Source organism: Rattus rattus, chromosome 3 (genome assembly GCF_011064425.1).
Source record: "Rattus rattus isolate New Zealand chromosome 3, Rrattus_CSIRO_v1, whole genome shotgun sequence".
Classification (NCBI taxonomy): domain Eukaryota; kingdom Metazoa; phylum Chordata; class Mammalia; order Rodentia; family Muridae; genus Rattus; species Rattus rattus.
In genome coordinates, this window is record NC_046156.1 from 28,910,188 (window position 1) to 28,927,481 (window position 17,294).

Below are 17,294 nucleotides of genomic sequence, written 5' to 3' on the forward strand. Positions count from 1 at the left end.
AATTTCATTATCAATTTTTTACTTATTAAAAATTTATTTATTTATTTACTTATTTATTATTTAATTTCCAGGGCTACAAACACTATGAGCATGCCAGAATTCCGGTGCAGAGAAAAATGCCTAAGTAAACCATCATTCTTGATTAAAACAACAAGAGCTTAGTACCTCTTAAACTTGGTTAAGTGTCTGCACTCTGATATCGTGAACATTCAGTCTCGAAATAAGTTCAGTGAAAATATGTCTCTCCACAGAAGGCTACTTTTCCTGAGGTATTATTGTCATGTCCACCTCTACTCTCTCTGTTGAGTGATCTTTAAGGTTCCGCCCTTCGCCTCCACTCTATGAAACCATAAATCTTGGTGAACCGCCCTCCGCCTCCACTCCATAAATCCACAAATCTTCCAGGTTCCTTATTTCAGGTGGAGTCCTGCATCACCTCTGGGGTGGAGAATCTTGATGTCAACTTGATTGGGTTGAGGAAAGTGACCTACCTACATTAGTCAAGGACAGACAGCTTTGGGTGGGTCTAGGCAGGTTCTTCAGAGAGGATTACCAGAGGGTGAAGTCCTTCCCTGAACGTGGGTCATCCACCCCATGGCTGGGAGCCCAGATGAACAGAAGGAGAAAAAGGAGAACATGTCCTAGCACAGGCAAGCTCGCCTCCTGGCTAGCATGCTGCGGGCTGCTCTCCTACCTACAGTATCCTTATTGCTGTGGCAGTGCTGTATAAAAAGCAGCAGGCAGGTTTAATCTGGCTCGCTGTTGGAGGGTGCAGAGTTCCTTGAAGGTGTCACATTACACCCACAGCCAGGAAGCAGAGAGAAAGGGACACTGGCGCTTAGCTCACGCTCTACATTTTATTCAGGCTGGGACCAGAGCCCAAGGAATGGTGCCACCCACGATGGCGGTATTCTTCTCACTCACTGCAATATCCTTGGAAAGGTCTTCACGGACACACCCATGTCTTCTATGGTGATTCTAAGTTAAATCAGGTTGATAATGAAGAGAAGCCATCATATCTGCCACACCTTTCCTGCTGTGAAAGTAGACCCTCTGAAAACTTGCCAAAATTAAGAATTCCGAATTAGTGCCGGTCACATCTGTCACAGCAACAAAGCCTGACACATGCCCCGACTCAGGCCTTTTCTTCCATATTCTACCCCAGAAGCCTGCACAGTGTCCCCCAGAGTCACGCCGGTCTACAGGGTCTACATCGCTTCTCCCTCCTCTTTGTTACTCATCCCAGCTCACAGTTAAGCATGTGTGCCCTGGTTATAACCTAAACCTGCCGCGTTCTCTACAGCTCCCCAGCCCTTCGCCTGTACTGTTTTATTTCTCACAGAAATAACCATCCTAAACATCCCTTTCTTCCCATTTCTCCTTTCTTAGGTCCTCTGCAAGAGCGCTCTTCTAAAACGTTCCTCCAGGTGTTCCTCCTCAGCCTAGGTCCCCCAGAGGCTGCACACGGTTTAGAAACTGACTTGGGTTGGCATGCCAGGCCCTCTGTCTCTCAATCCTCAGATCTGTGTCCTTAGTCTTTCTCATCTTCTCTTTGGGCTCCAGGAGAAGTGAGTTAATACACTTGGGGTTTTTCTTTTTCCAAAGACGTCAGCAATTCTTCCTTGTCTCTCAAAGACTTTTAAAAGTTAAATTCTTTAAAGGCAGCCATTCAGAAAGCATTCACCTTGACCAGATCCAGAGACTCACTGGCTCCCCTCTGTGCTCAAAAAACTGGGCCGCTTTCTCCCCTGCTATTCTTTCAGTGCACCAGGGTATGCTGTGAGCAAACCTCTTTCCCCATCACACCGCTGTCTGCGTTTTGTTCTCTACTGGATTCTCGGATTCCTGAAGACGAGGCCATTTTACCCCCATTACACACCAGAAGGGAACACACAGCCTGGATGCTCAGGACAGCTTGCCTCTGAACCCTACATCCTTTTGTTTCTATCTCTGACCAGGAAGGAAGCATTTTTACAATACTTGCTCAGAAACAAAAGTCAGAAGTGCATACACAGTGGGTAGCCTTGAGGCGTGAGCGAGTACAAAACAAGCAGGGAGATTTGTGAAAAATACGTGTGAATTAAAAAATCATTAATAATTTTGCAATGAACACTTAAGGAACCCATAACACCAGATTGCATACTCTGAATGTTTTTTCTTAATTCTACCAGAGAGAAAATTGAAGTTAATTTAATAATAAAAGGAGCGTGTTTGAGATTAGCGCCCCATGGAGAAAACCCAGATTAACATTGCTTTTAGTTAACTTTGGTTAATGTGTGTGCTCGGGGTGGTAGGTGCTTCACTGGGTTCATGGAATCAGAAATAGGGCCTGTGTCAGTCTTTGTGCAGGGCAAGTGCAGCAGTTCTTAGGAGCTGCTTGGGAGAAGGAAGGCACCGAGATCCCCTTAGTGTGCACCTGCTTCTGGGTCCTACTAATGCTCAACCACTTGTGGGGAATGGCAATCACACAAACCACCCATTCGGCCTTTTAAAAAACGTTCCACATCCATTTCTCATAGACAGGATAAATTCTGTGTTGAAAGTTTTGTGGGTGGGTTGGTGTCTCTAGTGCTCCACTGGGGTTCCTGCCTGGCTGTAGGAGGTGCCCTCTGCAGGTTCCAGATCCCAAGGTTGTGAGCAGCTTGTCTTCATGTGGGTCCTGAACACCTGAAGCAGGGGCTATCGCAAAAGCTGTCGCCTGCCTGTGGGATACAGTCTGGCTGGGCTGCCTTGTCTGGCTTCAGTGGGAGAGGAAGCTCCTAACCCCTGAAGAGACTTGAAGTGCCAGGGTGGAGGGCCTCCACTTGCTCAGAGGAGAAGGGGAAGGAAGAGGGGGAAGGACTTAGAAAGGAAGTGACAGGGAGGGGGCAGTGAATTGGGTATATAGTGAATACATAAAAAATTAGATTAAATTTAAATATTACATTCAAAATGTGTCTGAGCTGCCTTGCAAGTACACTTAATTCTAAAGCAGCTTTCTTGATATTGACAGTCATTGCTTCACAAGTCACAAAGTCACTTCCTTAATTTTTCCCACAAGGTATCTACAGGTCTTCTTAGGAAAACAGTCCTAGGGTCTCAGCCACGTGGCCGAGACCTTGGTGACAAGAGAGCCAAATGGAAAGGGTTGACAGGGCACCTCCTCCGTTAGTGGGCTTGCTATCAGAATGATGTGTGGGCATCCACAGAGCCAACAAGGCTCCTTTTAAAAAGGATTTAGGAATTATGAGTGGAGCTTGGGGTGTGACGCTCTGCACCAGAGCACTGGCCGAGTGTGTGGCAGGGCCCTGGGGTTGATCTCCACAATTGAGAGGAGGCAAAAGTGTGACTGCCCTGCTCTCCCATTCACGTCCTAACTTAGAAGGATTGCTCTATCTGCCCCCCCCCCTTCTCTTCTCTGATTTGTTTAGCTTTTCTTCTGAGCCTCCTTATCTTCCTCTACATCCCTGGCAGTTGTGTGAGCAACTAACTTGACTCTTGTCCTGTTTCTAGGTAGAAGTGGTGTACGACATAGAGCATCCTGTATTTCTAGTATGTGCCTGGAGCACCCCACCCCCTCGAGCCTCTGCTCTCTTTCTTCATCTGTCTATCCAAGCCCAGAGGAGCCTCAGGACACTCTGTGAAGGTACCAGAGTCTCCATCAGTGTGATTCCTGTAAAAACCACAGGCCTATACCATATATAAGAAACAAATGTCAACTGTGGCAAACCATAAGATCTCAGTGCTTATCTGATATAAAGCCTACGGCCATTCTCAAACAGATAGTATGCATAAATATTACACAGGAAGCATAATGTTGCAAAGAAATAGACTACCAATGCTTATATTTGTACCTCCTCATTAAGACAAATAAATCACCCTGATTTATCCCAGTTTGGAGGTGAATTTGCAGTCTTTATGCCACTCCCACAATTCCAAAGTTCTGCACTATAGCCAGCATAATAAAAAGAGCAGAAAGCATTTAAATATATTAGGGCTCAACTTTGCCATCTGCAACCCTGTACCACTCAAGGGGCCTCCCTTAAATGTTCATATTTATAGACCCCTTTTTATCTTATGTCTCAGGAGGCAAACCCAAAAGATCCCAAAAGTGACAGGCTAATTTTTCTATCAATTTGACATGTTAGGGTCATCTGGGGAAAAAGAATATTAATTGAGAAAACGCCTCTATAAGATTAGTCTGTGGGGAAATCTGTGGGTTACTTTTTGACTAATGATTGACTTAAGAGGGCCTAGCCCACTGTGGGCAGATGATCCTGGATTGCACAAGAAAGCAGGGTTGGTAAGCCATGGGGAGCAAGCCAGTAAGCAGCATCCCTCCATGGCCTCTGTATCAGCTCCTGCCTCCAGGTTTCGAGCTTGAGTTCCTGCCCTGTTTTCTTGGATTGTAGACTACATGTTCTATGATAAAAGAAGGCCTTTCCTTCCCAAGTTGATTTGGGTCATAGTGTTTTAATAGCAGCAACAGAAACCATACCTGGCACACAAAATAAGCCACCTAGTGTGTCAGCCTGCTGCCGTTCTTCTAACTCTACCCATAGGAAGCTTTTAAACACAAACTGTCATCGTCCTTCGGATTGCTACAATGAATGCTATGGTTATCTAGCTATCTAGATATTTTGTGCTGACACCACCTCCTACAGGACAATGGTTTTACCCTCAATCAACAAGAGTATTAGAAGAACAGTCACTCAAGGTGATGGTTAGGTCACTGTCAATTGCCTCTGTGACCATGGCTGACCACACCCATGTTACAAAGGAAAAAACTGGGGGGATAGGCCCAGCAGATAATTTGTCCTAGAGTGTATATCAATCAAGAAGCAGAAGTAGAACTTAAACCCAGGCATATGTCTCTTTAAAGAGGGCTGCAGAGCGTGCACACAGGGATTATCTGGATTGCATAAGTTGAAGTGGAAAGACACACTATTGTCTCTGCTTCTTTACTGCAGATGCAATACAGCCCAAGCTCCCACTGCTGTGACTTTCCCTGCAATGATGGACTATACCCCTCGACCAAGCACTGAAATAAGCCACCACACTGGTGAGTTACTTTTGTCAGACTCTTGTCTCACAGCCACAGGAAAAGAAACTAATGTCCCACTAATTCTAATGCACATTCAAAGTCTTAAGAGAGTTTTTAAAACTAAGCAGGATGGTTGCAAAGACATAGAAGAACATTTTCTGGAAAACTTGATAAATGTATCTTCCTAATTTCCTTGATGCAAGAGGTCAAGCTTACCCTTTCATACGGGAACTTGCTTTCACCTGAGGCTATTACATCCCATGTAAGTTTACATTGACCAAAGGTGGTAGAAAAGGATACACAAGTGTCAAGGCTCACAGATAACTAGAAAGAACTTACTGTGCTTGACACACGCACAAAGACAGAGAGGCACAATGCTGGTGCTTCCTACAGACAAGGCAGGGACACTAAAACCCAACTCACCCAAAACCATCTTTGGGAAACATGGAGGGAAATATCTCTTTAAAGAGACATATGCCTGGGTTTAAGTTCTACTTCTGCCTCTTGATTGATATACACTCTAGGACAAATTATCTGCTGGGCCCATCCCCCAGTTTCTTCCTTTGTAATATGGGTGTGGTCAGCCTTGGTCACAGAGGCAACAGGGGAATTGATACACTAAATACCAAACATGAGTAGGTGCTATCACATGAACTTGCGTCTGGAGGACAATTACTTTTGGATGAAGAATCCCAAGTTGTTTCTTCATTATGAAGTAAAGATGTCAGAGTTTAGCATCTTAAAGTTCTGCAGAGGTTTCCTGCCCTCATTCATCCAGCACAGAACCAGCACGGCGAGCTTAGCTTGGCTCAGTCTGCTTTGCTCTGTCTGTCAACAAGATTCTAATGTTCGAACTGAGTTGATGATGGCTGAAGGTGGATGGAACAAGACAGACTATGCAACAGCATCAGATTTCACACCTCTGAGGGTTTGGGCTACCAACAAAAACATCATATCTCTGTCAGTCAGGAGTAATTACAGGGCTTGGTGGACTCATACAAGTAAAACATAGTCATGAAGGGTCTCCTGGCTGTTCCTCTGGCTACAGTTAATAGGTCTGCTTGATTCTGTGAAGATTTGAAATGAACTTCCTTTTGGACAGAAGGATAGACTGTAAGACAAGAGGGGGATGTTTGCTCCTTTTAAAATTCTGAAGTTATTTTCCAAATTCATGTCTGTGTGTGTGTGTGTGTGTGTGTGTGTGTGTATGTGTTTATTTGCATTTTAAACACACAAAGCAGGGCCTAAAGAGATGGGTCAGCTGCAAGGATCAGAGTTTAGATTCTCCAGTGCACACATAACAGTTAGGCCTGAGGGTGGGATAACCATCACACTTGTCAGGGAACGGGGGACAGAGGGGTAGCTCAATGGGCAGCTAATGGAGTCAAATTTATACGCGCCAGGTGCAGCGAGCAACTCTGCCACAAAATCCAAGGTGGATTTCAATTGAAGAAGATACCTCATGTCACCCTCTGACTTCCATTCATGAACATGTAGGCTATCTGCTTGCAGAGCAAACACACACAGAGACGCAAGCTAGCCAAAACAAAGTATAATTTCATAGTAAAGATGATGGTCAGGCACAGCACTGGAGTGAATACAGTTGTAATATCAGGACTCAATGCCTAAACCATCTGCATGAGATCACCAGAGCTGGATTCTAAAGCATGTTACCTTCGTGAGAATAAAATTAGATAGAGAAATTGACAGATTCATAATCATAAAATCAGACACTTACCATCACAGATTGCTCCATTTCGGCTGTTTATAAATATTTTTGTCAAAATGGTTTAAGGCTTTAACAGCTTACAGTAGAGTAAATTGGTATGCGAGATCTAATTCGAGCTGCATTTCAAGTTTTAAACTATAAATGACCTCAACATACAAAAATATAGAAACGTCTCTAAAGCCTGTAATTATGTACATCCACACATTCTGGTGTGATACATCCCAGTTTCCCAAGATATGTTAAATAAAGGCTTAAGTGGAAAGTTGATGAATTTTATCATTAAGTGTGTTCATTTTTAAACTTTGTTCTTTTAGTCCTGAGAATATTTCTGCAAGACAGTAGCAAGAAACAGGTGAGTTTTAGCAGGAACAAGAGACAGTGAGCTATGCCATCTCCCCTGGGCCAGTCAACGTCTGTGGATCTCTGCAGTGTGCCCATTGCTGCCCTTTATACTGAGGACTTCTGAGAACAAAATGAAAAAGAAGGAGAAGATGCCCAGCAGGGTGCCAGGCTATACCACAGCACCCTATTCATAAGAGGCACAGCACTCCAGGAGGTCCGCAAGGAAGACTCCTGGAAAACTACCTTGCTATAGGTTTCATGCCAATGGTTGTCCACCAGAAACAAGGTTATCGACTTATCACACAGCCTGTGGGCTTCACCTGACGAACACAGAATGAAAACAAAGGCACTGGTGGCTAAAATAGAAGCACACCTTGATATCTACAGAGGAACTAATTTCTCAGTTGTGGAGATGATAGCGAAGCCTATTTTAATGGCACAACATAGGGAACAAAACCTAAAAATAGGTCTGCGTGAACTGTCACACTTCAGTTGATGAAAAAGAATGAAAAGGAAAAACTACATATGAAATAAAAAATGATGCTTAAAATAGAAAAAAATAAGATCACCAGATATTAAATTTGCCAATAATTAGATACTGTCTACAGTTAAATACATTGTTAGTAAGGTTATCTAATCATAACAAAGCACCGTTCATTTGTATTTATTAAGCCATAAGCCATGCCATTAAAAACTGCATATAAAGCTACCCATTCTAAAACAAAATTAGAAGTCAGACACCTCTTACAAATGCTGCATGGGGGTTAAGAAATGGGAAGCTCAACAGGCTTTCATTATGAGATAATTTTACCCAAAAGAGCCCCAGGCACAGCCTAAACTCCATTATATATATATATATATATATATATATATATATATATATATATATATATATATGTGTGTGTGTGTGTGTGTGTGTATGTGTATGTATATGTATATGTATATGTATATGTATATGTATATGTATATGTATATGTATATGTATATATATGCAACACCATACCGACTCCCTCCAGCAAGGCTGTACCTCCTAACCCCTCAAGGAGTGCCACCAACTAGGGGAACAGTATTTAAAGGCCTGAACCTAGGGAGAACATTTCTCATTTGAACTCTCATAACTGGTTTGTTACCTGCTCTTCATGTAAACAATCTGCATTATCCTCTGCTCATGGTAAAAACACGTTACCACAGCAGTTCTTCGATGTAGCCTGCTATCCCCATCAGGAAGCATTTGAGATGCAGTCGAGGCTGAGGAACAACGTGCTTTACACAAGGTGGCCATTTTACGTGGGTCGATCAAGCTTTAATTGTGTATAATTGTTTATGCCAGAGAATGCAATTTTACCAGGGTCTGCCTAACCTGTGTAACAATGGTGTGTGCTGTAACACACTTAGAATTCATAAAGAATAAAGTAGAAAGCTGAACTTAACCTAAAATCAGCTGCATCTAGCTGAATTTTAACGTCACAAGCCCCTAGCTGTGCGGCCTTATGGAATTAACCTCTATGAACTTTCATCCTTGGAAATGGAGCTTGTAATAGCATAGGGCTGCCGTGAACGAAGATGAAATTTGGTGGACAAAGTGCCTAGACTATTATACACTAAATAGTTGTGACTTAATATGATCTTTTTTTCCTTTACATACGATAAGGCACACACAATCTCTTAGCAGAAAATCTGGGCTAAGAGATTGCCTAAGAACATAGGTCTATGCCTCTATGTTGTTTTAATGACTCAAAGAGGAAATCCTGGCATGGTGAAGGTCACCGTCATGCATAGACGAGAATTAATTTCTTAGTCTGTATGGCTGATACAAATTCCACAGAAAGATGCCTTGAACATGGTACAGCCCTTGTGCCCTTGAGAGTTTCCTCTGGGGCAGTCATGTTTTGTTTTGAGTTTTAAAGATGAAAGGCTTAAATACAAAGGCAGAGAGAAGAGGCTTCTAGATCCAGGGCATGCTGCCTGCCACAGTTAGGCAAGAGCAGACAAGGCAGTCACAGAAGTGAGGTCACCGTAAACGTGATTCATGACCCACCCTTGAACATGGCAGGAAGACTGCGGAAGGGCTTCTGAAGCCAATACTTCCTCTGACCAAGTCAACAAGCCTGTGCTAATCCCTCTCCCTGGACTATGCTGGCCTCAGAGAAACTGGCAGTGTAGAATGTGTAAAACCCGCAGCAAACTGGCTGTCCAGGATAAGGCACTAGCTCAAGGCTAATGACCGCTGCTACCGAAAAGGCCCGGTGCACACTGTAAACACTGGGGTCACACAGCAGAGATCCAGGACATTACTCAAAAACGCATCGAGCTCAAAGCTGACAAGATAATCTATTCCTGGGAGTGCAAAGCAGACTGGAATGCTGTGGCTTTGACCTACTCAAGGAAAGACAGGAGCACGAACTCTCCAAGGGCCCTGTCTCGGGCTCCTTGTGCAGGCAAGGCTCCAACAGACTTCAAAGGGAGTTCTGCCTAAGGAGAGAGGGCTGGCCTCAGCGCACAGGGGGTATCAGTTCTGTGGTCACGTTGCCATTAACATTTGGCGGACCTGGACCAGCAAATCCAAATAGCTCAGATACAAGTTTAAATGCACGGAGAGAGAAGTGTGAGAGACATTGGAGACCTGCTCGCAAACGAAACCTCAGAATTCCAGGAAAACGTCTCAAAACCAGAAGCTTCATCTGTTATCCCAAAGTCTCGGGAGAGGAATCAGTGTGTGACGGCATAAAAAATAAAGCCAACACGGCATTCTGGTATAGCACACGGCGCCTAAATTGTGCAATAAAGGAATCGTTTTCCACATTTAAACATTCATCAAAGGTTAGCCGCATTTTCCTAAATGAACTCCAACCGTATTTTTGTTTCCATAAGGTTTTAACATACATGGATTCTGATTAGTGTAAGAGTCAAAATTATCAGATAATACTTACAGGAGGACCTGGGGGGCAGGAGCCGGGGCAGAGATGAAAAAGAGAAAAAGAGAAATTAGTGACTATGAATGTTAAAATTAACTAATAGATAACAAACCACCACCATCACCACCACCACCACCACCACCATCATCACCACCACCATCACCACCACCACCACCCACCACCACCACCACCACCACCCACCACCACCACCACCACCACCACCACCACCACCACCACCACCACCACCCACCACCACCACCACCACCACCACCACCACCACCACCACCACCACCACCACCACCACCCCCACCACCACCACCACCACCACCACCACCACCACCACCTCCACCACCACCACCACCACCACCACAATTCTAAGAACACAAAGGAGACTCAGAAAACAGATTTCTTTATATCATAGACCTTTGAGATGACAGAAACAAAATGAATTGATAAACAAATTGTGCACAGAATTTGAACAAACTTTCAGGCTCTCCAAGGCCTGTTCATGTGAAGCTGAGAGGTCTATGACCCTGAAATAACACATGAAACACATGAAAGCCTATGTAACATTCGAGTCAGGAGAATCTTGACTGCTGCAGAGCACCAAGCTCGATAAACACACTGAAATCAGCAGGGCCCAGCATTTGTTGAAGGCTTTCCTGGAAGAACATCCTTCCTTCACTGTTTCTGCCAATGAATAAAAGCTCAGTCCCAGTGCCTCTATGGGTTTCTTTAAAGCGGAACACAGGCAGGAACTGAGAACTTTCCTGTATTTTGCGTACTATTTGCTCCAAACACCACCTCTCTAAGTAACTCAGCAGTGGGGAGGTGGCTTTATCTCCTCACAGGACTTCACGTAAGCACACAATTTCCTTCCTCCTCCTTCCTCCTCTTTCTTTTGAAAAAAGATCATTCTGGTGACTGTCTGACAACAATGTTTTGTCATTTCTTTTCCCTCAAAACTACCTGGGGACAAGGAGAGAGAGGACCAGTTGGAGGAGGAAGCACAGGGCCAGGTGGTAGGGGACAAATGAGAACAAACGATCCTAAGCACATATGCATGAAGATATGGTAATGAACCCTGTGACTCCACATGCTAACCTAAACATTCCATTTTTAAAGGACATGATAAAGCCTCTATTGTGGACTCTGTCCTTTATGAAGGGATACCCACCCAAGTTTCCAGCCATCAAGATTCAGAGAGGCTTATGGACAGCTCTTGAGAATACTCCGAACTCAGCAGCCCTCCTCCCCAGTTGGGGAATTTTCATAATTCCTTTCACTTTGCCGTCTTTTGTGAAAGGGACAGGGTAAATAAGATGTCCCAAATTCAGCCCATTGCATGACAAGCTAGGGTTCTACTATTTCAACACTCGGCCAGTGATTGTCTTAAATATTGGTAGGCTTTCCCATTAGGTAGTGGGAGATCCCATTTAAGAGCATGCTGGAGTCCCGCATAAAGAAGAGCTGATACTCTCTTAAGAAGCCATCTGGATATCAGCCCTCCTGGGATCTCAGACTTCCTCCAGCTAGAACAGTAACCGACCTCTCTTATTGATCCATCTTAGTTCCAAAAATATCTTCATTGGCCTTTGCTATTTCATTTTAGCTGTAGGAATTCATCCCACAAACTATTAGAGTGGGAGTCAGACAAACGATTGCAATAGCCCTGGCCAGCTAAGTTGGCTGATCTATCATTTCCTCAATGGCAACATGGAAACTCTAGACAGATCAGTGATGCTGCTCTCACCACTGAAGCTCTGCGGCTGTATCGGGAGTCACTCCCATAATCTGTAAGAACAGCACAGCAGTTTGACACACTGTGCTAGTTCCTTAATAGAGCTTTCCAAGAGTGCTGACACAAATAAATACCCCCACGCTGGCCTCCCCAAGAGAGGACACATGGTAGTACCACATATGGGCAAGAACCCCACTAAGGAACACAGGACAGAACGGTTGACCTTAAGCAACAAGCAAGCTAAAACTGAGGGCTTAGTTATTAAACCCTAATGGACAATGTTTTCCAATGCTTCTTTCTTAAGAGTTTGCTAAAATAAGGATTTTTCCTTAAATTCAAGCTCTATCAACTGTCAAGCATATACACACCTTCCAACAAGGCACTATCACTATTAATTAATGGGAACAAATATAGCTACTGCACCAGAACTTGAGCGACACAGGGCAGACACTCACCAGATTCTCCTCTTCGGCCTCTCTTCCCTCGTTTCCCTGGAGGACCTGAAACACAAAGGATACTTTGTAGCATAGTTTCATTTCTTTTCCTGATTTTATAAGGGTTGCTACATAATTCCTATGTCTTTGTTCACTGTTTTTCCCAACCAGCTTCAAGAAAGGGACCAGAGGGTGAAGAAGGCCATTACTCTTCTGTTTCAGCAAAGCTAAGCTCTATTTCATCCCCAAAGCTGGTCTAAACAACGTCTACTCAAACATACTTAAGAGTCAGAATTTCTTTCATCCCATTTACATGCTATCAATACAGAAAAGATTTGCTAAACAAGCAGTTGAAATGTCATGTTTATTTTCCGAAGGTCTCAAAGTATAAGAGCCAAATATATATATATAACTTTTTGTTTGTCTTCAGTCAGGTTCAACATGATTCTTCTGAAAGTATTAGGATGGCAATTAAACACATACACAAACAGGAAGACAGCTGAAAATACCTCTGTTAAATGTGGATATAATGGAATTCAATGAGTATCACGCAGATAAATTTATTACCCCCATTAAGTACGTTACCTGTAGGTCATAACTTTAAGTCTGTTTTTTTCTAGGGAGACAAGCTCATTCTCACTTAATGAAAAGTTAGCTATAATGATGATGTCATTCAAAAAGTAGAAAACAAACACCTTGTTACTTCAGTGAGTTGCCTATAAAGACAATCAAGCTAGAATACATCAGACTTACTGAGTCACATGCTAGCCATTTGCGCTTGAGGACATTGTTCCCAATTACACAGCTTCTGTCTGCATTTCCTTGGGTGAAAATAGCTTCTAGTGAATTATGGCTCCAGTGAACGGAAGAGCGTAATCAACCCACAATGAGGACTGAGGGCTTAGAATACTCACTGGGAGAAAAAGCCAAGGAAAACACAGCTCGGCCTGCTGCTAAAGTCTGAACTGCTGAGTGGGGCCAATGACTTCTAAACTCCGGAAAGTTCCAGAGACACAGCCGACTGTCATCATGAGTCTGACTTATCGGCTCCAAATAGACACAACCATGAGCAGTGGAAACACTAGTGGGCCACCCAGCTTCCCTGTGCCCCAGCCTTGCACAGCAGAGGTATGGCCATCTGTGTTAATAGCAGGGTTAAAAAAAAATAAATCAATAAGCAATAGTATCAGTTGAAGATGTTAGGAGACCCAGCTTTATAAGCAAACCCCAAAATATCAGTAGACTTTTGGATTTCTTTCTGTATCTTGGAATAAAGAGGAATTCCAGCACACTCGAGGCATTCTCAATGATTGGGACAGAAAAATTAAGTAAGTAAATACTCACAGTAGGGCCTTACTATATAAAACATATAAATTTATATACTTGCCCAAACATTATGCATACACAGACTCCAATATTTGTAACTCTCCTTTAAGATTAGAAATCAGACCTTTGTACTATAAAATCACTAAGCCAAGGAAACTCAGCAGGCCCACTTGTGATCGACATGGTTAACATTAGAAGCCACCTTTGGAAAGAAGAGACTTTTTTTTTAAAAGCAGGGAATACAGTAGCCCTAGAAACTGATCTAAGCTTTGACTGACAACCAAGAAAAACACGCATTTAAATTCACAGAAGACACTTATGAATATTTACAGGGAAGGAGACACCATCAGAAACACCAGAGACGTCCTGACAGACCGCTCGCTTACTAATAACTAACTATTACTTATCCACTGGGAATTAACTTATTCTCCTTTCTCCATGAAGATGCTCCCTTAAAACACTAAAATACATGGATTTAAAAATGATACTTTTTCTAAGTATTTTAAAGAGTATCTAAACTAAACTAAAAAATATATCCTTAAAAGCTAAGAACTAAGAACGTATTCCATGAAGCAATGCCATCTTCTGGAGAAACCCCAAAGGCACAGTGACACTATTTCTGAACAGGTCTTCCTTGAATATTCAACCACCAATCCAGAAACCAATCAAATGCCACAGAAACTGTGGAATGGAACGGAAGATAATGGAGCAGGAGACATCTGCAAGATGGCATCCATTGAAGGTAACAGGGCTTTTGAAGACTATCATAATATTTAAGAGACGGTGAGGCCAAACTACATTTTAAGATGAGAGTGTAAAATATGCTGAACCCATAAAACACACATGGTTGAGGAGGAGGAGTATGTTATAATGACAACTGGCAGCAGGCTTCTACAGTGGGCGACTCCTACCCTAACGTTCAGGAACTAATGAGCTGCAAATTGCTCAGCAACGTCTAAGTATCTTGCTGACAGAGCAAACCAAAGTGTGACAGACAAGTACACGGGGCCTTGCCTCTGAATTTAGGATCGAAACCAAAAGTGAAAAACAAAATGGAAGAGATGAGCCAATGAGAAACCTCTCTTCTCCTCAAAACTGGTAAGGCTGGGAAGCCAGCCGGTGAGAGCCAGCATTCTCTGTGAGTTCAAAGTTAGCCTAGTCTACAGATCCAGTTCCAGGATAGCCAGGGCTACATAGGGAAACCCTGTTTGAGAGCGAGAAAGAGACAGAGACAGAGAAACAGACACACACGAGAGAGAGAGAGAGAGAGAGAGAGAGAGAGAGAGAGAGAGAGAGAGAGAGAGAGAGAGAGAGTTGATAAAAAGATCACACCTCATGGTAAGGTCCTTTATCGGGTTGGTGTTTGGTTTTGATGCGGTGAGAGGTTAGAATCTGGGTGTGGGATTCCTCTCTACAGATAATTTGTCAGGAAGCCCCAGAAGTCTCCAAAACAGCCCAGGCTGTAGACATTGCTGTTGATGACCCACCAGAACTACAAAGTAAGACCACGCTGCTGGAGACAACACATGCTTTGGATTCAGAGATTCCAATCTTAAACTGACCAGGAAACTTGCTCCATACTGGGAGGTGCTAGGCTGGCTGTTGGAGGGAAGACGGCATCAACGGTCTTACCCAGCGCTGGACCTTGCATGCTACAATATTTACTGTGCCAATTCATACAATAGTGATACAGCAGTTATGAGCTAACTAACCACTTTCTGACTGGATCTGCGACTTGCTGCACAAGAAAGGAGGTCTGTTCCTGGTACTGTAATTCACACCAAAAGTCCATGGCTAAGGAACTCTTAGAGACTAAGCCTTAGTCACTAGAGTAGGACCTGAGATTGTTATTTTGCTAAGTCCCCACGCCACCAAAATACTTTCTAAATATTTATGTTTATAACCATAGTCATTGCCTGCTCTCATTGGGTCAGGTAAGCTTCCTTTTGCAGTGGACAGAAGTCAGTAAGAGACTGATGACTGACTGTTTGGACCTAAAAACAGGAGGTTTATATGAACTCTACCACCACCAATGCTTGAGGAACACTGTGAAAGAAGACACAGAAAGGATTTTAAGAACCAGAGGGTGGGGTGGGGTAATAATGCCGTTTTCTGGGCCTGACAGATGCTGTAATAATGAACCCTCAGCAGCTGCAGTTGCCAGCACAAGACCTACACAAGCCCAAGCCAGCCCAAATCCATCACAGAGAGAACACAGATGGGGCAGATGAGCCCCCCCCACCTTTTACTGAGGAGCTACAGGCTATGGATGGCTTCTAGGAGAGAGAGTCATTCTTTATCAGAGATGAGGCAACTGATGTTTCCCAGGCTCCAGCAGGTGGCCCACACCCATGCACTTATGGGCAGCTCTGACTGGACTCAATGGGCTATTTGTCTTAAGTGCCCCATTGAGGGGACATCATGGGGGATAGTCAGGGGAGTTGGAGCAAAGATGGGGGTTAGATATGGTGTTTCATTGTAGAAAAGTATGAGATTCTTAAATAACAAATTTTAAAGCCTGGAAAGCGACAGTCCTGGGGAATTCTTGAATTACTAAATTAACTCATACTGTGCTTCTCATTTTAATCAACAAGACATTTTCAAGAAGTTGACTCTCATTAAATTGTCTTGATTGAAATAGGTTTTTTCCTTTTCTTTTATTGAATATTTTCTTTATTTACATTTCAGATGTTATCCCCTTTCCTGGTTTCCCCTCTGGAATCCCCTATCCCCTCCCCCACCCTGCTTCTATGAGAGTGTTCCCCCACCCACCCACCCACCTGCCCATTCCTTCCTGTCTCTCTGCCCTGGCATTCCCCCACACTGGGTCATCCAGCCTTCACAGGACCAAGAACCTCCCGTCCCACTGATGCCTGACAAAGTCATCTTCTGTTACATACAGGGATGGAGCCATGGGTCCCTCCATGTGTACTCTTTAAAAACTAGTAGGCTTTTCCATTCCAAACTGAGGGCTGACAAGCCAGCCAAGCAGGAAACGGAAGAACAAAGACAGACACCGGAAAAGGATGCTTATTCACTGAGTTTGGCAAGGGCCTTGCAAGAGAACGTTCAGTGTCTTCTATCAACAGAAAGACAAGCCTCTGAGAAAGGAACTGGTTTCAAGAATAAAAGTGGGAAGAGACAGAGACAACGCCAGGGAAATCTCCAAGCAGGGACTTCACGAAATGAGGAAGGAAACATAAACAAATGGGACAACCAGGACCAATCATTCTTCAGGACTAGTAGATTCAGGACACTGAATACAACTCAGGCCTGAGGGGGAGAGGGGGAGGATCTTACAGTCTTTGCAAAACTGTTAATAGACAGACTGAGACAAGGCAGAAAGTGGTTGTTAAAGACAGCCGTAATGCTAATGCTCTTTAAGCCAGTTGGTAGAAACCCAGCTATGGGCAGACCCGGCTTGTCACTTTCACAGTAAAGCCTCTTAGAACAAGTCAGCTTTTCTGGCTGACCTGGCTAGTTTTTGTGACAGCTTGACACGAGCTAGAGTCTATGAAAGGAGGGAACTGCAGTGGAGAAGATGCCTCCGTAAGGTCTGGCTGTGGGCAAGCCTGTTACGGCATCTTCTAAAACAGTGATTGAAGAGGCTGGAGAGATGGCTCAGTGGTTAAGAGCACCACCACCTGGTCTTCCTTCCACAGGTCCTGAGTTCAAACTCCAGGCAGCCACATGGTGGCTCACAACCATCTGTGATGGGATCTGATGCCCTCCTTCTGGTGTGGCTGAAGAGAGTGATAATATACTCACATATATAAACAAATAA

The 17,294-nt window shown here is 43.7% G+C and overlaps 1 protein-coding gene across 1 annotated transcript in view; it reads right to left on the minus strand.

Annotated features, from left to right (window-relative positions):
• The window catches only part of Col25a1 (collagen type XXV alpha 1 chain), a 394,115-nt gene that overhangs the window by 186,855 nt on the left and 189,966 nt on the right, over positions 1 to 17,294 (minus strand). The window contains exons 3-4 of the mRNA XM_032897332.1: positions 12,206 to 12,250; positions 10,025 to 10,032 (exon numbers count right to left, since the gene is read on the minus strand). Coding sequence (XP_032753223.1) covers positions 10,025 to 10,032; positions 12,206 to 12,250 — 53 coding nt within the window. The remainder of the gene's footprint in view (positions 1 to 10,024; positions 10,033 to 12,205; positions 12,251 to 17,294) is intronic.